The sequence below is a fragment of the Chiloscyllium plagiosum genome, chromosome 4, assembly GCF_004010195.1.
Source record: "Chiloscyllium plagiosum isolate BGI_BamShark_2017 chromosome 4, ASM401019v2, whole genome shotgun sequence".
Classification (NCBI taxonomy): domain Eukaryota; kingdom Metazoa; phylum Chordata; class Chondrichthyes; order Orectolobiformes; family Hemiscylliidae; genus Chiloscyllium; species Chiloscyllium plagiosum.
Genome location: NC_057713.1, coordinates 17,746,256 through 17,768,143, shown reverse-complemented (window position 1 = coordinate 17,768,143; position 21,888 = coordinate 17,746,256). Strand labels below are relative to the sequence as shown.

The following is a 21,888-nucleotide window of genomic DNA, read 5'->3' as shown; positions in this document are numbered from 1 at the left end:
AGATTCTCTGCAGTATGGACATAAATGGATACAATCCATTTGTATGCTATGGACGCCATTTTTTCAGTGCATAACTTTGAAACTGTGGGCAAAGTCTTTGTAGAAAATAAAGTGAAAGTGACAAATTAACAGACGTTGTTCTTCTGAAGGTATCCAAATGTGCAAGAGCAATCTTATTTTGTTTAAGAGAAAGTGCAAGCAATGAAAAACATCAAAGCCACATGGGTATTTCATTGTTTGGAAAATCCAAAGGTCTAACGGACTGGACTAGGCACTGATTGGTCGCACAATTAACAATCCCAATCACAGAGAATGTGGCAGGTCCAAATGTAGAGACCATAAGGGATAGCAGTAGAATTAGGCTATTCAGCCCATCAAATTAGATTAGATTAGATTAGATTACTTACAGTGTGGAAACAGGCCCTTCGGCCCAACAGGTCCACACCGCCCCGCCGAAGCGCAACCCACCCATACCCCTACATTTACCCCTTTACCTAACATTACGGGCAATTTAACATGGCCAATTCACCTGACCTGCACATCTTTGGACTGTGGGAGGAAACCAGAGCACACGGAGGAAATCCGCGCAGACACGGGGAGAACATGCAAACTCCACACAGTCAGTTGCCTGAGGCGGGAATTGAACCCGGGTCTCTGGCGCTGTGAGGCTGCTAACCACTGTGCCTCCGTGCCGCCCACCATTCAATCATGGCTGATAGGTTTTTCCAACCCACTCTCCTGCCTTCTCTCCATAACCCTGGCTCCCCTTACTAATGAAGAACCTATCTATCCTCATCTTAAATACACTCAATGACTTGGTCTCCACAGCCTTTTGTGACAACGCGTGCCACAGGTTTACCATCTCCTGGCTGAAGAAATTTCTCCTCATCTCAGTCCTAAAGGGCCATGCCTTCACTCCAGAAATGTGCCCTCGGGTTCTAGTCCCTCCTACTAATGGAAACATCTTCTATCCAGGCATCCCAGTTACCTGTAAGTTTCAACCAGATCCCTCCCTCATCCTTCTAAGCTCTGGCTGTAGTGATTGTAACAAGGTCAGCCTGATGGACTTCACAGAGTTTAAGTTCCTTGATTGGGGCTGTGAAACTGGTCCAATCAGGGATTCCTGGCTGAGCGATAGAAACAGGAGTGTCAGAGAGCTGGCTCTGAGGAAGCCATACAGTGCCAAGTACTATGTACATGTAAATAAAGGGTGACTTGGTGATGGGATATCGGCCTCTGGGAAGTTAGTTCATATGGAGTATAGATTCAGAGTTCTCAACCGCTCCTCATAGAACAAGCCCTTCATCCTCAGGATTGTTCTTGTAACCTCTTCTGGACCCCCTCCAATGCCAGCAGCTTCCTTTGATACAGGGTCCAAAACTGCTCACAATATTCCAAATGCAGTCTGACCAGAGCCTTATACAGCCTCAGCAGTACATCACTGCTGTTGTATTCTAGCCCTCTCGAAATGAATTCGAAGACTGCATTTGTCTTCCATATGCCAAGTGAACCTGAAATTGACCATTGTATTCACAGAGTCATAGAGATGTACAGCACGGAAACAGACCCTTCGGTCTAACCCATCCATGCCGACCAGATATCCCAACCAACCCGTTTCACCATATTCACCTAGTGCTTTCATTTTTTTAGGCTTAATTGTACTTGTTGAGCTAAACAAATGCAACAGGCAAGAACGAAACAAGGTAAGCATGTGTAAGTATTACTAAAAACGAAAACTCACAAAAGAACTTACTTTCCAAACTGTAAACATTGCAGTGAGTTTGAGGATATACCATTTTAAAATGACAGTGATCTTATCCAATGTTAAATGTACAATCAGGGTCATTCATCTACAACAATTGAATATGCTAAATTATATTCTGACTACAAGGCTTTCTGGTATACTTGAAGCTCAAATACCACACCTTCATTCAGATTTTTAGGAAAAGTATAAACCAATGGCCTTGTTTATTAATTTATGACCCTTTATTGCTGTAACTGATCTTTACTTTTTAACCTTACGTTAAGCACTCGATAAATGTAATTTTTCTGAGGTGAATACCTTGAATATAGAAACATTAATCAGTTCAGTAATCCTGAGCATTGGGAATAGTGGGCTGTGAACAGGGAATCTATGGAACTGAAGTGAAGGGTCAGAGTTTCTGCAGACTACAGGAGGGTTTTGTGACTTGCTGGCATTGAGAGTGAATTCTTAAGATTAGATTAGATAACATTACATTACAATGTGGAAACAGGCCCTTCGGCCCAACAAGTCCACACCGAACCGCCGAAGTGCAACCCACCCATACCCCTTACCTAACACTACGGGCAATTTAGCATGGCCAATTCACCTTACCTGCACATCTTTGGACTGTGGGAGGAAACCGGAGCACCCGGAGGAAACCCACGCAGACACGGGGAGAACGTGCAAACTCCACACAGACAGTCGCCTGAGGCGGGAATTGAACCCGGGTCTCTGGCGCTGTGAGGCAACAGTGCTAACCACTGTGCCACCGTGCCGCCCACGGTGGTACAGATTAACAGATATCTTAAGAAAAATTGATAGCGCCAAGAAATTATTTGCATTGGCTGTGATGGATTGGGAATGTATTTGCATTTTGTCAAAATTCAGAATTGTTTATGTAAGAACTTGTTCCAATGCTGTTGTATCTGCTGCCTTTTTGAACTGGTTCCAGCAAATAGCCTACTCTAGACGGCCACATCACAAAGGCAGCTAACTGAAGTAAACCTGCAGCCAACCTGCCTAATGGGCAGCATGATGGCTCAATAGTTAGCACTGCTGCCTCACAGCACCAGGGTGCCAGGTTCAATTCCAGCCTCGGGCAGCCATCTGTGTGGAGTTTGCACATCCTCCCCGTGTCTGCGTGGGTTTCCTCTGGTGTTCCGGTTTCCTCCCACATTCCAAAGATGTGCAGGTCAGGCGAATTGGCCATGGCGTTAGGTGCATCAATCGGAGGGAAATGGATCTGGGTGGGTTACTCTTCGGAGGGTTATTGTGGACATGTTGGCCGAAGGGCCTGTTTCTATACTGCAGGGAATCTAATCAAAACTCACACCAAATTTTACAATGTTTATCCTTGTTTGCAAATTCCTCCTTGACCTCACCCTTCCCCGGCTCTGTAGTCCCTTCCTGCTCGACATTTTGTGAACTCTGCGCCATTTAATTCTGGTGTCTTGAATGTTTCCGATTTCAACTGCTCCATTAGTGGTGCAGTCCATATCCACTTTAGGGTCACTTGTGCTGAGGACCATAAACACCAGTAATTTACTGTTGGCTCAATATATTAATCATCCCTTGACCCATTAGTCAGGGCCAATTCCTGCACCAAATGCTATTACTGTTATGTGAACCTTCAGGCCCGAATTCCAATTGTCCAAGCTTTTTACCGGGACTTCAATTTTACAAAGTAAGCGTGGAAACAAACTAGTCTGAAAGGATTCCCAGAAGGAGTGGGAGCAAAGGCGTGGGGAGATTTGTGGGAAGGGACTGAGTTCGGCTGGGGTGGGTGGGTTTTGGGTATGGGCATGAAAGTTGTACAATGGGGTAGGGTGATCAGAACAGGTCAAATTTGGCTTGAAAATGAATCGAAACAGTTTGAAAATAGTACACAGTGGCTTAGAATGGACTACACACCTGAACTAACATTGAGATCAGGCATCAGCATTCAAAACACTTCAGAATTTCATTTCTGAAATATTTTTGGATGTTCCTTATGCCTTGAATGTTTTACTTGTTGAGACAGAGACAGAGAAAACTGACAGGCAACTTTCAGGCATTTTGAGCTATTGGACAGGCTCACCTTTCTAAGAAATTTGCATAGAGCCAGACTTCAATTAAATTTTGTATCACAATGTTGAGATGGGCACATTAGCCAGTCAGGCAAAAGATGTTTTAATTGAATTTCAATTCCAATAAAAAAAATTTGCATATTAGCAAATCAGGTGGAAAAAAAATTGAATTGAAATGAGGATTTTGGTCCTATAGAAATTACCACCAATTATAGAACATTACTAAAGCATTCCCCTTGAGTAGGACTGGTGAAGGTCAGCAGGAAAACTCAGTGGGAACTTGGGAGAAATTCCTTTACAGACAAATATGGGATACCTTACTACACTGAATGTTTGAGACAAAGACCACTGTGTCTCTCAGGGAAAATTGGATAAAGGTTTGAAGTGGCAGAAGATTCAGACTTCAGAGAAACTGAAACAGAACATTCTGGAAAAAAGCTTGGCAGGTGAGACAGAGGGAGTAGCCGTCTCTGTGTGCAAAGAAGCTGCCCAATCTGCTGAGTTTATTCCAGCATCCACGGTTCCTGATTTCTGGGAAATAGGGATCCATTTTGAATTGGTATTAGATTAACGCCGTAAAAATGATAAACAAAGAGCCGACATAGGGCATAAAGGGGATTAGATCAGAGATGGGCAGGAGCGTCAAACAGACAGAACTGTATCAGTCACCTAATACAAGACCAGACTGACATTGAGCTTCACTGAAGTCAATGGTGTGACTATCTAGAGTCCATAACCAGTGCTACTTCAGCCCTGACTATGTCACACACAGTAATGCGCTCCTTCTGTGCTGTGAAATCCAAAGGGAATGTTTACAGTATAATGCTCACAATATTAAAGTAAGCAACATGTAGATAGATTCTAAAAGACTCAGGTGTTAAAAGGCATCTTAATTTTCTCCTATTAAATAATAACACAAGCAATGGTGATGGGAAAAGAAATTCCGACAACTGTGTTGGAACCAGACTCACCTCAGTCAGGTCTATCATGTGCCTGATTTGTTCTCCATTTGCAGGAGTTGGCATGTTCCTGTAAATTACCATTTTGCTGTTGTGGTATCCTTTCAGTAGGATCTGGGGCTCCAGGTTTAAGCTTCCAGAGTCTTCCAAGGCATAAAATGCAACCACATATCTCAGTTTCCCTCCATAGGCCAACAGCTGTTGAGAAAGGATCAGAACATTTCAAGGTCACGCAAGATTGAAGCTTGTAATGTTTGTAATCACAATCACTGCGGTAATTCATTGAGGGGTTCCTCCTGACCTTACCTTATGATGGCCCCCAAGCTCCATATAATTCAGTATCACTCTCTAACAGACAGAGATGTGTCTGACCCTTGAGGACAATGGATCATTCCTGACCACTATACACAACAGACACATCGTTGAAAGGCACGCACATACACCACACAAACAAACACACCATACACACAGACACACCACACACACAGACAGACACATATAAACCACACAGACCACACACACAAGACACACACACATATACCACACACCTGTTCTGAGAATCACACCTTCACACAGAAGGATGGTCAAAGAGAAAAACACTCTGTCACCACAACAGCCAACAAATACCAGCTCAATTAATCAATGGAGCCCGGTGGATTTTTGCCAATGAGCAACATGAAGAGTAAAATAGGAGTCAGGGTGGGGACGTGTGAAGCAACTGGGGAGCGGTGGGGACTGAGCTGGGGGATGACAGGGAGCAGGATCATTGGGAATGAGTTGGGGAATGACATGGAATGGAATCATTGGGAGTGAGCTGGGGGAATGACAGGGAGCGGGATCATTGGGAGTGAGTTGGGGGAATGACAGGGAGCGGGATCATTGGGAGTGAGTTGGGGGAATGACAGGGAGCGGGATCATTGGGAGTGAGTTGGGGGAATGACAGGGAGCGGGATCATTGGGAGTGAGTTGGGGGAATGACAGGGAGCGGGATCATTGGGAGTGAGTTGGGGGAATGACAGGGAGCGGGATCATTGGGAGTGAGTTGGGGGAATGACAGGGAGCGGGATCATTGGGAGTGAGTTGGGGGAATGACAGGGAGCGGGATCATTGGGAGTGAGTTGGGGGAATGACAGGGAGCGGGATCATTGGGAGTGAGTTGGGGGAATGACAGGGAGCGGGATCATTGGGAGTGAGTTGGGGGAATGACAGGGAGCGGGATCATTGGGAGTGAGTTGGGGGAATGACAGGGAGCGGGATCATTGGAGTGAGTTGGGGGAATGACAGGGAGCAGTGTCATTGGGAGTGAGCTGGGGGAATGAGAGGGAGCAGTGTCATTGGGAGTGAGCTGGGGGAATGAGAGGGAGCAGGATCGTTGAGGGTGTGAGCTGGGTTTTGGGAAAGGGGCTTGTATAGGGGCTTGGGAAAGACCCTGCTCGGGGCTTGTATAGGTCTCTGAGATGACAGTCAGTAAAGTAGATCTCCTTTTCACCCACAGCTCTACATTCAACCAACATTTCAAGAACTTTTCTGTTTTGGTGATGGTGCCCATTACTATCCTATTCACTGGGTAGAATTTCCAGCTGGCATAAAGACAGTAATGGCAGGGGCAGCCTGCAAACTCTTCCAATCATTGCCATTATTTTCCGAAACAAGCAGGAGAACACTCAAAAATAATGCCTCTTCTAGAATTACAAAAACAAGATGGGTTATTTTTCATTGTTTATTTTTGTAATTGTGTTGTTTGAGATTACGGCTCTGCTCAGGGCTAGATTTCTCTTCGCAAAATAACCCATCAAACTGTAACAACTTTGTATTTTACATCAATCTGAATGAACAGTAAATGTCCACGAGAGAAACCTGCTGGAAAGGATGCTCCAAAAGAAGCCATATCCCCCCCAACTTCCAAATTAACAGTTTATTCCTCTTTATGGGAAACATACTGAATGTCACCTGTCTGTTCATAGCCGTGTAATCTGCTCTGTCAGCCTGCTCCATAGATATTGATGATACCAATGTATAGCTCCCAGTGTCAGAGCTCTGACCCTCTGACCCTGAGAGAGAGGACGGGAGAGGCGTCAAAGTCAGTTTGTTAACTTTATAGCATTTCTTCCAGAATTAATAAAAAAATACAATGGAAGGTCAGTGATTCAGTATGTTTATAGCAGAGATTGATTGATTTCTAAATGTCAATTATGTCAAAGAATATGGGGATAACGTGGAAGAAAGACATTGATGTCAATGGTCAGCCATCATAGTATTGAATGGCAAAACATGCTGAAAGGATTGAAAAGCGTGTTTCTGCTGATATGTCCTAAAGGTAGATGTATAAAATATCTGTAAATGTATAAAATAGGAGTCTTGTTATTATTTCCTATGTGTTTCATTAATTCACTGACTTTATTCGTACAGTAGATTTCAGAAACGTAATGCCCAGTGTTGTTCAGTGCTGTGGTTTGTTTGCACCCGTTTCTCTCACCTTAGTGCCTGTGAACTGGGCAGGTAGTGACCAATAGTACGGCTCTGTTTGCAGATGCCTCTGTACTAGTGCAGCATCCAGCAACGTCTCTGGGGGCTGAGCGAAGACCCCCTCTCTGGTACCAGTCAGGTTGCCTTGGGTGACAACACGCATTCTCAGCTGGTCAGGTGTCAGGGTCAGCTACACAGATACGAAATAATACTGTTATCCAACACTGAGCGCAACTCATTACCAGCCCTGCTAGTCATCAACGCATTTTTCATGTGTCATCTGCAGCTACAACAAAAGTGATGAACCAGACTTACTCACTTCAATCTAAATTATATTCTCCATATTGAAGCATCAATCATTTGATTCACAATGTCATGGTTAATCTGACTTTGCAGCATCTTATTCCACTAAACTATTAGCAGCAATATAAAAATTTAGCGAACTTTTCAAAAACTAAACTATTCCTTGCTAAAAATACAAACAATTTATATCTGTAAATACAAGCTGCAGAATTATTCTTGAAAAGTATCATTTACATTTCATGGCCAAGAAATGATCAATACAGCTCACTGGTTTGTTATCCATATTTACCCTGAATGATAAGAATCTGTTTCACAGCTTCACAAACATTGGGATTTTTAAAAGTTTTTTATTGAAATGAGATCAAGACTGGCATTTATTGCCAATCCCCAACAACCCACAAGGCAGCAATGGATAGCTGCTTCATGGAAACGCTAGTCTGGGTGCACCTACAATATTTACTTTTTTGCAGCAGCTTGATACAACTGACTGGCTTGCTCTGCCATTTCAGAGGACAGGGGAGAGTTGCTGTAGATCTGGGGTCACATGCAGGGCACACCAGGTAAGGTTATAGAATCTATACAGACTGGAAGTAGGCCATTTGGCCCCATCGGATCCACGCTGACCCTCCAAAAAGCATCCCACCCAGACGCACATCCCCTACACTGTCCTTGTAACCCCACATTTCCTATGGGTAACCCACCTAGCCTGCATATTGCTGGATACCATGGGCAATTTGGCATGGCGAATCCACCTGACCTGGCATCTTTGGACTGTGTACAGACCGAAAGTAGGCCATTTGGCCCCATCGGATCCACGCTGACCCTCCAAAGAGCATCCCACCCAGACGCAAACCCCCTACACTATCCTTGTAACCCCACATTTCCTATGGGTAACCCACCTAGCCTGCATATTGCTGGATACCATGGGCAATTTGGCATGGCGAATCCACCTGACCTGGCATCTTTGGACTGTGGGACGAAACCCATGCAGACGTGGGGAGAATGAGCAAGCTCCACACAGCCAGTCGCCCAAGGATGGAACTGAACCTGGGTCTCCTAACCACTAAATCCCCATGCCCTATCGTTGGCAGATTTCCTGCCCTCAAAGACATTCCCAAATCGGATGAACTTTGATCACAATTCAAAAGATTTCACAGACATTATTAATGAATCTAGCATTTTATGCAGTTTTATTATTTCAATTTAATTGAATTTAAGTTCTTCCAGTCCCCATGATAGTATCCTTTATGAATATTCGCCTGACCTTCCAGCCTAGTACTCTTGTAATATGACCACAGTGCTACACAACACCAAGACTCCAATGACTTTGTATTACCAGGTCATCAACTGAACCCCACTGAATATGTAGCATTTCACAATTAATATGTTTAGATTATTTATAGGAATAAAATGTACTAATATAATGACTTATTTCATTGTTTGATTATTCAATAATTACTACGTATTTAATGCTAATGTTTAATTTTTATTTATTCATAATTATATTATAAAATATAACATGCTTTTCTCATTCAGTGAGAGATACAACTAAAGACAGCCCAGTACAATGTAAGTTATGAAGGTTTTCTTACTGGAATCCTGACCAGTCCTTGGAGCTCGGAGCAGGAATTTGACACTCCAGAACAGTAACAACGGCTGCACCCCCCCGGGTGCTGGAGACTGAGAGCAAACGATCCAGGTCTGCATTCATCGCAATGAACACCAGAAACACTGTCCTGAAAGGAGGGTACATGGTTTCACATTTTGCAGCAATACTCAGGATTACATCATGACAGAAGAAAGGGACTTTTTCTTTTAATAAAGCATCATTGCAAACTTAGTTTCCACACCCTGTCAACTAAATCAACAAATCTAGATTAGGATTAACATTGAGGATTGAAAAAAACCTGAGTAAAAGCCCAAATATTTTAAAAATGCCAGTTGTAAGTGGAAGACACAGTCAGCAGAGGTGGTCTGACAGTGTAAAATGAAGGAGGAGGGGAGCATAAATGTCAACAGGGCTGAATGGCCTGTTTCTGAACCGAATGATAAATAAATCTTAAGGCTCATTTGGTGATGGTGTGATGAGGCATGATTTTCAGTAAGGAAGCAGGAAAGAGATTATCCAAATGAAGCAATTAGACTACATTAGCAGTGTCATTACTTTGGAAAGCTCCTCTGAAACTGGTGATTTAAGAAGCACTTTTAAAAGGCATCAACTGGCTTTTCAATAAGATCCAACCTCAGTCACACTTTTTAAATGTATCAAATTGCTGACTTCCTAATCTTGCCAGTTGGCACATCCTTGTGTCAGGAAGAGCAGACCCTCACATCTGAACCAGCAAAGCACAATTTGGGACTTTAAATGGCAGAGCATTGACTCCTTCACTTTCAAGGAGTACTTCAGATACTCAAGTAACAGACAATCTTGTGTTATAGTCGACCCTGGACCTCTGTCCCCAAAATGCTACGTTTCGTTAATTCTTCTGCTAGGTTTGGGAGCAGAGTTGGTGGGAATGGTCTACTGAGTCTTTTTCACAATGAGCTCTTTGGTTGTTTAAATATTGAAAATAAATAACTTGTGACAACCACTTCCTGCTCATTCAGCACCATGGCCAGCAACCCCTTCCACCAACATTTCCAGGAACCCAGTGGAGATTTCAACCAGTCAAAAGCATTACTCGTACCCCCGGACATTTAGCCTAAAAACTTGTTCTCAAAGCCTCCGATTTTACATGGATATACAGGAAGGTGGGATAATTCAAATCCTCACCAATAACCGTCTCAGCTCAGCATCTTACACAGTTCTCCATTGATGAGGGAAAATAAAAATCAGAAGTCAACTTATTCTGCACCCACCCTGCAGAGGAGGAGGAGAGGGCTAAATATATAAAACAGATCATCTTAAATGGAGACAAGCTACTGGCTGCCACTCTTGACAACAACACATGAATGCAAATGAACATGAGAAAAATAGTAATGTGAAACAAGGCGTGATAGAAAGAGAAGCAAGTTAACAATTCCCAAGGATCCAGTGAAGTAAATGATGATGTACCTTACAGGGACAAAGCCCAGTGTGTTCCTCACAGCTGCACACTCCTTTGGTCAGGTCACATTTTTCAGGTCTGGTACCACTGAGATTGCACTTGCAAGCAGTGCATTGTGGGTAGCCTCGATGGCCAACGGTGCACTTGCTGCATTTTTCTCCACCGAACTCTTCTTTGCAAGAGCACTGACCGCTCACTCTGTCACACTGAAGACCAACAGAACCGACTACACTGCAGTTACAAAACTGTGCAAAAATTAAAATGAACAGATATAAGTATTTGGAGTTCTGGGAGCAGTTTTGGATACCACACCTTAGTTACGTACTGGCCTTGGGAAGGGTGCAGAGCCGAATTACAGAGATGGTACCTGGGATTAGGTTTTCCCAGAGTTGAAAAATGTGGTGCTGGAAAAACACAGCAGGCCAGGCAGCACGAGAGTCGACGTTTCGGGAATAAGCCCTTCTTCAGGTTTTCCCATCCTGAATCAGGACAGAACTGTGGCGAGGCAGGCGGCTGGGAGACAGGAAGAGCTGAGGGGGTTGGTGGAAATCTTTTCCACCTCCTTGATTGACTGTATGGAGGTCATGAGGGAGTTTGGACTGCCTGAGACTTTCATGGGAGCAGGAAGCCATTACAGAATCACAGGATTGTAACAGTGCAGGAGGAGGCTGATTGGCCCCTTGTTTCTGCACCAGCTCTCTGAATGAGCGCTATGACTTAGTGTGAATCCCTTGCTTTTTCAGCAGAACATTGGATCTTGTTTCTATTTATATAATCATCTAAAGTCCTCTTCAACTGAGCCTGCCTCCATCACTTCTAGGCAGCGCCTTCCAAACCTGGATAATGCACTTGTGTGAAGGAATCTTTTCTCATATCACATCTGCTCGTTTTGAAATTACCTTGTAGCTGTGCCCTCTTGCTCTTGATCTTTAATGAGAGAGAACAGTTTTTCCCTATTTATCCTGTCCAGCCACCTCATTGTTTTGAAACATCCATCGAGTCTCCTGTTAGCTTTCTCCTTTGTCAAGTAAAAGATTCATGACCTGTCTGACCTTTCCTCAAAACTGAAGGTTCTCATCCCTGGAAACCTCCTCATAAACCTCTCCCACACTCTCTCCAATTATCCCGAGAGTGTGACACTCAGAACTCAGTGTACACAGCCCTCCGGATGAGACCTTATACAACTTCAGCACAGCCTTAAAAAAAAACACAAAGAACTGTGGATGCTGGAAATTGGAAACAAAAAAAAACATTAAATGCTGTTGAACATCTGGGAGCATCTGTCAAGGCAAAATAACTGAACATTTCAGAATTGGCCTCTGTTCTTTGTTAGTTCTGAACTCAAAACATTATCTCCCCACAGATGCTACCAGGCATGCTGTGTTTGTCCAGCACTGTTTTTGCTTTAACATAACCATCCTGTCCCTGTACTCCATATCCCTCTAAATACAGCTTCGAGTCTTATACTGTATACTTACTGCCTGCTCGACCTATCCTGCTACTTTCAGAGACTTGTGGACAGACACAATCAGATCCCTCTGCTCCTGCACACCCTTTAAGATAGTGCCTGTTTTACACTGTCTCCCCAAGTTCTTTCTAAAAAAATGTGTCATTTCACACTTCTCTGCGTTGAATTTCATCAAGCCACCTCTCTGCCCACTCCACCAACTTGTCAATGTCCTTTTACACTGATCACCTCACAGTTTAAAATGTTTCCCAAGTTTTGAGGTCATCAGCAAACTTGGAAGTTGTCCACTGCTCACCAAAATCTGATCAATTAATATCCACCATGAAAAGCAAATATCGACCCCTGGGGAACCCCACTCTAAATACTCCTCTGCCCAAAGAATATCCACAGACGATTGTTCTTTGTTTCCATCCCTCCGTCATTTTTGTATCCATATTCTTCCAGTCTGGTGCTCTCTGAAACTGACCAGCTGCCTGAAACAGGCAGTGATGTAAGAGTTTTATTGAATGCAGGAAGTGAACGTTTGGACAAAGAAAGTGAACACCAACGACATTTAATAACCATCTTTCCCCTCACCTATTGCTAGTCCCAGAATATGGTCCAGTATCCTGTTGCTCCGACCCATACCTGCTGCCCTCACTCTCCAGTGACATACTGACAGCAGAATCATCTTTGGGGTGACAAAGACCCCCTTCCTATAAAAATCACCCTTCACAGTTTGCTGGTGTTGGGGGTGGACTTGCGACACCAAGAGTTAATCTGCCAGGAAGGGGTGGATTCTGTAAGATTCAAAAGTGATTTGCTTGAATTTCTCAAGACCTTAAGGGAAACAGATAGAATAGATTGAGAGAAGCTATTTTGGTTCTAAGTTTGGAAGTCTTAGACTGGGGGCATAGTCAACAAAATTACAGAGAGACCTTTCAGTATGGAACTTTATTCCGTAAGTGATGAGCTGTATTCATTCAGTTGTCAAATGTAATACTCAGATTGATAGACTGTTGATAACCAACAAGATTAAGGGGATATGGGGCAGAAGTGGGTATATGGAGTTAAGTGGCATATCACCCACAGGATAGGCTCAAGTAGGAAATAGCTTCCTCTAGTTCCTATCAATTGAGATAATGGTGACAAATGTGCTTTCATTATATTCTTATAGCGTACATTTGTTTGCTTTATTTTTATTGAGGAGCAGCTACATAACTCTTGGGAATATCTGCTAATTAAAGGCAAATTTCTCATTTGATACAAGTGATATTGGCAGAATTCCCAGTCAAAAAGCTCTTGATTTCTGATCGTCATCCTTTGATCCAATTTGGACTGTGTGTTTTCCTTTTGTTCAAAAACTTTTCATATTTCAGCTGACCTTTTATTCTACAGAGGAAAATATTTCTTAAGAGGTGTAAGTAATATTTCTGTTGTGATAATTACTGTGGAACAGATAGACTTCTTGTGAGAAAAAGTAAGCAACTTAAATTGCTTTAACTTGCAGTTCAGTAATTCTTGTCTTACTACATCATGATTTTTTTTTAAAGTTTTGGCAGTCATAGAATCCTAGTGTAGAAGCAGACCATTCAGCCCATTGAGTCCACACCAACCCTCCAAAGAGCATCCCACCCAGACCCATTCCCCTACGCTATGCCTGTAACCCTGCAATTCCCACAACTAACCCACCTAGCCTGCACGCTACAGGCAATTTCTCATGGCTAATCCACCTAACCTGCACATTTTTGGATTGTGGGAGGAAACTGGAGCACCCGGAGGAAACCCACGCAGACACGGAGAACGTGCAAACACCACACAGACAGTTATCCAAGGCTGGAATCGAACCTGGATCCCTGGCGCTGTGATGCACCAGTGCTAACCACCGTGCTGCCCATCAATTTATGAAACTGTTTGGGCCTATTTCAAAGCAATCTAACCAGCGTAAATGAAACAGCATTGGCAGTCTTCATGCGACATTATTTGCAGTGTTCCAGTTCTATTGTTGATGGATACAATAGCCTGCTTCACTTAGTGGGGCGTGCTTTAAAAGAAAAATCAAGGCCTCATAATAAACTAAGATCCTTGTTGCCATTATGGAGGGTAACTGTGTGAAATGTGGTTCTAACACATGGTCTGATCTGTTGCCTATCTCTGTCTCAAACTCTCACCTATTTAACAGCAATAAGTCCACAAGGGTTCACAAAGATCTTGGCATTTTCACATTAAACTAACTTTGGCTCATAACGCTGCTGAAAGTGGCGCAATGCTCAATACAGCATATCGTCAGCATTTAGGCTGTCAAAGAGGAAGTTAAATGGGGCAAATGGAAGTCTGCCATGTGTGAAATTGTTGTCAATGTAAACATGATGGTTGCAGTCTAGCTTTGAATCATCATTGGCTTCTTCAATCTGAGCAGTTAGAGGTACCTACAATTGATTCTAAATCGACTGTTTCATTTAATTGCTCACTTGTGCCTGAGGGGAGTAATATTTGATAACAGCTACTAGATCAGATTTGATCATAAGGGTGGTACTGATGAAAAAAGAATCATGAGAGTTGTAAGTGGAGCTGCTTACTATACCTTGCACCCACTTTCAGGGTCATGACCCCAGTAGTTGGTTTCACAGTGTTCACATTTGTCTCCATAAGTGTGTGCTGGGCAGATGCACTGGCCTGAATCCTCTGCACAGTTATTCCGAGTGTGGGCACAGTCACAAGCTGCAGGAATAACACACATTGAGACTTTGTTCCACTCTGCCATTATCAAAAATATTCATTAAACATATTATACTTTAACAATCAGCACAAAATTCTGAGTGACCACTTATTTTCCAGTGAATATTACTATCCAATGTAACAATATTCAGCCCTATTAGGCTATAAATTAAGCTGTACGATATTATTGTATGAATTTTTAATGTGTGCAAATCAAATTTTGTCTCATATTGCAATATGGCAGTAGCGTCTTTATTTGAAAAGCTATTAACCAGCTCAATTTAAAATGATTTAATGTCTCTGTTAATATAGAGAAATTTGATATAACATGCTAAGCGTTTGTACAATAATACTGTGCAGCTAGTTTCAGGGGGTTACGTGTTGAGAGAAAATAAACCAAACTCTTGGAGAAACTCAGCAGGTTTGGCAGCATCTGTGGACAATGTTTCAACTCATCAAAACAGAGGGTCACTGGACCTAAAATATTAACTCTGCTTTCTCTCCACGGATACTGCCAGACCAGCTGTGTTTCTCCAGCAATTTCAGGTTTTGCTTCAGATTTCCAGCATCTGCATTTCTTGGTTTTATTCAACTGCCGTTGCAATGGACCTTCCAGGTTTCAGGACTAGCGAGTTTAAATCCCGAAAGAGAAACACCAGCATTTATAAAAAGCATCTTTCACAGTTACTGGGGGGCTCAAAGCGCTTTGTAGGCAAAACAATAGTACTGCTGTGATGTAGGAAAACTGCAGCCAGTTAGTGCCCACTAAACTCCCACAAACAGCAACATGATAAAGACCAGACAGTCTTAGTGATGTTGGATACATTTTGACAAGGATCATTCCTACACTCTACTTCAGAATAGCATCATGGGATGGTTAATGTTCAGTCAAGAGGGCAGATGGTTTAATGCCCCCTTTGAAAGATAGGCTCTCTGCCTGTGTGACACTGCCGTGGTACTGCACTGGAGTTATCAGAGTTATTGGAGTTACTCGATTTCTGTGCTCAAGTCCTGCAGTTCAAGCCACAACATTCCGACTCAGACTGACAACTGAAAGACAGCCAGCACTAAACCCAAGGCTGCGTGGCATTAGGGAAGGTTCAATGTTCCTTTGACCCGAGGTCAGACGGTGTGCGAGTTCCTGGTCACTCTCCTGTAGCATTATTGGTTGGCTCTTGCATTTAAATGTCAGGCAAGGATGCACTCTAGGGTACAACAGTATGATGGACCCCATGCTCTGAGAGATAAACCACTGCGGGATACTAGAGTGAAACCAGCTGCTATGGAAATGCACTTCAGTAACAGAGAAGGACAACATTTTAAAGAAGACAAGAAAATTCGATCAATTGGCTTTCAATTATCTGACTCTCCTTTCTGCGAGAATCTATCCTGTCTTGCAGATTGGAATTACACATTCCCACAACCCCGTGGATTTGATGGGCACTTACTTTCAGAGTCTATTCAGTGGCTGCTACTCTATGCTGTCATATGTTTACAACCTCACGGTGGCTTTTGTTTTCAGTTTAATGATGCAAAATAGCAGCTACTCCTCTAAAAGTCGGTCTCAAAGCATTGCTTTGCAGACAGTAGTTGTGAAAGGAGGATAAAGACTTACGTGTGCAGCCACCATCCTGGAATCCATAAAAGCCATGTGCGCAGCGGTCACACTTCTCTCCACTCACCCCTGGCACACAGCGACAGAGCCCATCATCGCTACAGTCCTCAGAGAGTGAGCCAAATTGGCTGCAGTTGCAGGGAACACAGCCCAGTCCAGTGCTCAAGCCAAAATACCCATGCTGTTAGGCACAGTAAAAGCTTTGGTTAGGCATCAGTGCAGCGGCTAAAGCAAATCTGAACAATTCCCTTAAAATATGCAGTTTAGGCAAACGAGTCAGCAAGTTTAGAGTGGCAAGCATTAGCCAGGTTAGCCAGGTCACTAAAGCTATACATCATTGTGGTTGATATAAAAACACAATTTTCCAATAGATTTTATTTTGGGCTTCACAAAATTCAGGGAACTTCTTTTGTTCTGAAAAGTACACTCCGGGAAATTCAGATAAATTGAGACGAGAAAGAAAATCTTTGGTACATTAACATTGTAACCCACATAATGTCATTTTAACATAACTAAGTGATACGCAGGAAACAATAATAAACACCAAGAACATGCTTAGTGGTTACATAAAACAGTTGAAACCAATGAATAATATTCACAAATCCACAGAATGTTACTGCACAACAGAAGACTACTCCAATAGCTGTGTCAGTACTGATGGGAATAATTTAAAACACATCTCTTTACTCCTCTCTACTGGAATCTTCCTCTGCTTCAAATATTTGTCTGTTTTTTGGAAGACTGAAAGTACTCTCCCACAAACAACAGATCCACATCATCTATTCCAGCTCCCTTTCCCCATCAACCACAAACTCATACCTTGAGTTGAGGAAGGCTGCTAACTTAGATGTTTTGTTCCACTTGTACACCAGCATCTAACTCCAGCCCTGCCTTTATCCATTTCCAGGAGGAACCATCATCTATGCCTTTGCAAGCCATGGCCAGAAGTGACATGACACCAAACTCCACCTGACAAAGGAGCAGCATTCTGAAAACATGTGATTTCAAATAAACCTATTGAACAATAACCTGCTGTCATATGACTTCTGACCTTATCCACCCCAATCCAACACTAGTACCTCTGTATCTTTGCAAGCTGTAGACTTGACTATTGCAATGCCTTCCCCACCCAGTGTCTCATTCTCTACACTCTATCAACGGCAGCTCTCACTTCTGTATCTCAACCTGAACAAAGTATGACTTACTGATCAATCTTTAGATTAGAGTGGTGCTGGAAAAGCACAGCAGGCCAGGCAGCATCCAAAGAGCAGGAACATTCCTGAAGAAAGGCTTTTGCCCGAAAGATCGATTTTCCTGCTCCTCAGATGCTGCCTGACCTGCTGTGCTTTTCCAGCACCACTCTAATCTAAACTCTGGTTTCCAGCATCTGCAATCCTCACTCTTGCCTTCCTGATCAATCTTGTCTTCACTACATACTGTGGCAATGCTATCAATGCGTCAAAATTAAAAATATTCATCTTCATATTTAAAATCTTCAATCACCCTTTTTATCACTTCCTTGATTTCCTTACCATCCAAAACTTTGTATAATGGCATTTCTGGGAACAGCCGGTCATGTTGCTCTACATTAAAGTGCTCTAAGTTCCGACAAGGTGTTTGTAACTCATGATCATCTATCCAGCTATTGACAGGTATTCGTTTTTTAACAAGTTAAAATAAGCACTTTACGTTTTTTCCATCTGAGAGATTACTCTTTTGCTTTGAGAGAGGTTACTATCATTAATGACTGGCTGACTGTCAAGTACTAACTGTTTACAGGATAGTACATGTTCCATTCAGCTGAATTTACAGTGTCTTTGATGTATTTGCTAACATAGAGTCATCGAGATGTACAGCACAGAAACAGACCCTTTGGTCCAACCCGTCCATGCCGACCAGATATCCCAATCCAATCTAGTCCCACCTGCCAGCACCTGGCCCATATCCCTCCAAACCCTTCCTATTCATATACCCATCCAAATGCCTCTTAAATGTTGCAATTGTACCAGCCTCCACTGCTTCCTCTGGCAGCTCATTCCATACACATTCCACCCTCTGCATGATAAAATTGCCCCTTAGGTCTCTTTTATATCTTTCCCCTTTCACCCTAAACCTCTAGTTCTGGACTCTTCCACCCTAGGGAAGAGACTTTGTCTATTAATCCTATCCATGCCCCTCATGATTTTCTAAACTTCTATAAGGTCAACCCTCAACCTCTGACGTTCCAGGGAAAACAGCCCTAGCCTATTCAACCTCTCCCTATAGCTGAAATCCTCCAACCATCCAACAGCCTTGTAAATCTTTTCTGAACCTTTTCAAGATTCACAACATCTTTCCGATAGGAAGGAGACCAGATTTGCACGCAGTATTCCAAAAGTGGCCTAACCAATGTCCTGTACAGCCACAACATGACCTCCCAACTCCTGTACTCAATACTCTGACCAATAAAGGAAAGCATACCAAACGCCTTCTTCACCATCCTATCTATCTGCGACTCCACTTTCAAGGAGCTATGAACCTCTCCCTATAGCTGAAAGCTCTAAGGTCTCTTTGTTCAGCAACACTCCCCAGGACCTTACCATTAGTGTACAGAATAACAGGACCAGAAATATTAAGGTTTTCATCACATGGTTGAATGCATTCTTTTCCCAATAAGACACCATCTCACTACTGTACACAATTAAAAAAGCAATGATGTATGAGAATGATTACCAGATATTATTGAGGATGAGAATAAGTGAATTAGTTGCTGAGCTTTGCTTTCTAGCTTTTGTTAAATTGAGAGAGGTTTATCTTTTTCCTCTAAGAAATATAAGATATTCTCCACTGATATTGTATTGAATGTGAAGACTGTACAGTGTGCATACTGGGTGACTGACCGTGGAGGCTACATGAAGGGGCCATAATGGAGCAGCACGGTGGAATGGGTGACTGGGTAGGTGGAAAGTGAGATTAGAAAGTGGTGATGTCAATGGGGCCTCTAAACATTATTCAGAGCCATGCAGTTGTCACTGAAGTCAGGCCAGACCTTCCCAACGCTTCCCAGCTCGAAGCTGCACTACAAATCCAAAACCTGTGGGAAATGGTGGGCAAAGGCCTGGGCAATGGATGCATTAGTCAGGAGTACAGTTTGTGAGCCATGCAATGACCCCCACTCCCAAAATGCATTTCAAAGAGAAAGATCAGCTCCGGGATTCCACTTTGTGGAAAATTCCCCAAATGTAACTGTCTCATCAGTCCACGATACAGCATTTCCATCCCGTGTTTGAGGTGATCAAGAGGATTAGGCACTTCAATACAATGTCAGCCACTCTCCCTTAGTCATGACATAATTACTATTCAATAAAGGCAAAATAATTATACAACAGATAGCAATCCTTCACTCTCAATTATTTCTGGCCATCTGGAAATGTCAAAAACAATTTTTAAAAGAGGGAGAAAAAGCAAAAATAAAAATGTCATCTCCCTGCTGAACAATGTTAGAGAGCACTGGACGTGTCAAAATGATAACCAGGTATTACGAAGCTTGGAAAAGAGCCAATTAGATGCTGAGCATGGCTTTCAGAATGATCACATCTAAACTCCTCAATAAGATTACAGCCATAGCATCCCTCTGTTTTCTCTGTATTTGAATACTTCAGATGAATAAAAGCCTTACAACCGTGTCTGATGAGCCTTACTTAAGCTGTCTGAAGACAAGTCAAAATGTCTCATTACTGAATCAGATCAGTGCCACGATTAGAAATTAAATTGAAAAAAAATCCAAATCTCAGGGCAGTGTTAATGTGGTTCAGCAGTTGCTTCAGGCTGTGAATTAGATTCTTTTGTTGTGATGTAAAGGTTTGGGCATCTGGCTTTTATTTAAGTAATACAGATATTATCCTATATTGAAAACTTGCTTGTGAATTTAAACTTGCACTGTGCCATCAGGTAAAGCTAAATGATCACACAGCAAGAAACTTGCTGTCTCCTATCAACTACTGAGGGTATTATGATAAATATTGAGGTAATTCTTTGGTGATTTCATCATCAAATCTCATTTCTTATTCTGTGTGTTGTATTGGGACACAAGGTTCAGTGTGACTGGTTGTTTAAACAGTGCACAGGAACTGTAAGTACATACCAAACAGTGGTCACACTTCTGCCCCAGAACATTGGATTTGCACTGGCAATGGCCGGTCTTGGGGTCACATGCCTCACCGTAGGAACCATTCACATTGCAGTCACAAGCTGAAACACAAAGGGTTAAAAGATATGAACAAACCTGGTACTGACCCAGAGGAAAGAGCTTCATGCAGCTTACTTTCTTTGCCTGTAGGTGGCACTAGACATCAACAGGCCATTTGAGTTGAGAAACTGTGTAGTTTTGTTCTTGCAAATTGTCAAATCTAGTTTTATACCGATAAATCCCGGCAAACAGATCAGGCTAACAGGCAGCTGGTTTTCTGTTCAGTCAACAGACTTTGACAAAATAGTTGTCAAATTGCCATTACTCCTCACACAAAACGCTGAGCTCCTTGAAAGAGTCTGAAATTGGGTTGTTAGCATTTCGATTAGAGCCGTACAATGGTTTATCTTTCAATCTTCAAATCTGGTGAGCATGCCGGCTGTCCTTTTATTCCACTTCTTTTCCACAGATTCCCACTGATAACAATGTGACTGGCCAGAGGTATTGTTTCCCCCCCCCCCCCGCCCAAGGCGATGAGGACAAATAGACATTCGCTGAGTAAGGAAGGATATCAGAGCTTTCAAGCATTTAATACATCTTACTGACAAACGGATTCTCGTCAAGAATAATCAAAATTAAAAGCAACATTTGAAGTATTAACTCTGTTTTTCTCTCTCTCTTCACAAATGCTGCCAGATCTGCTGAGTTTCTCCAGCACCATAGAAACACAGAAAACAGGAGAATTCCACTCAGCCCTTCATGTGTGCTCCACCAAATGATATGATCACCCAACTCAGCACCAAATTCCCACTTTTTCCCTCACTCTTTAATCCCTTTAGCAAAATCTCCTTTTTGAAAATATTCAATGTTTTGATCTCAATCACTTTCTGTGGTAGAGAATTCCACTCCCTGGGTGAGAAGGAAATTCTCCTCATCTCAGTCTGACATGGCCCACCCCATACCCTTAGACTATGACCTTGGTTAGGTTTCTATTTCAGATTTATAGCTCCCACCCTGGTTTAGTCTTGAACTTTGGTACACTGAGGTTCTAATGGTGTGGATCATTAAATGAGGTTGTGTAACACCCATTTAATCTTAAATCTATGGTGCTGAACGACATAGCGTCGGATGATGTGGAGTCTGTGTGGGTGGAATTGAGGAACCACAAAGGCAAAAAAACCATAGTGGGAGTTATGTACAGACCTCCTAACAGTGGTCAGGACCAGGGGCACAACATGTACCGGGAAATAGAGAAGGCATGTCAGAAAGGCAAGGTTACATTGATCATGGGAGACTTCAATATGCAGGTGGACTGGGTAAATAATGTTGCCAGTGGATCCAAAGAAAGGGAATTC

The 21,888-nt window shown here is 42.7% G+C and overlaps 1 protein-coding gene across 1 annotated transcript in view; it reads right to left on the bottom strand.

Moving 5' to 3' along the window:
* lama1 (laminin, alpha 1) overlaps positions 1–21,888 on the bottom strand; it is a 290,652-nt gene that overhangs the window by 112,082 nt on the left and 156,682 nt on the right. Inside the window, exons 20-26 of the mRNA XM_043687534.1 lie at positions 20,489–20,595; positions 16,366–16,546; positions 14,617–14,753; positions 10,594–10,830; positions 9,131–9,274; positions 7,246–7,425; positions 4,782–4,967 (exon numbers count right to left, since the gene is read on the bottom strand). Of these exons, the coding sequence (XP_043543469.1) occupies positions 4,782–4,967; positions 7,246–7,425; positions 9,131–9,274; positions 10,594–10,830; positions 14,617–14,753; positions 16,366–16,546; positions 20,489–20,595 (1,172 nt within the window). The remainder of the gene's footprint in view (positions 1–4,781; positions 4,968–7,245; positions 7,426–9,130; positions 9,275–10,593; positions 10,831–14,616; positions 14,754–16,365; positions 16,547–20,488; positions 20,596–21,888) is intronic.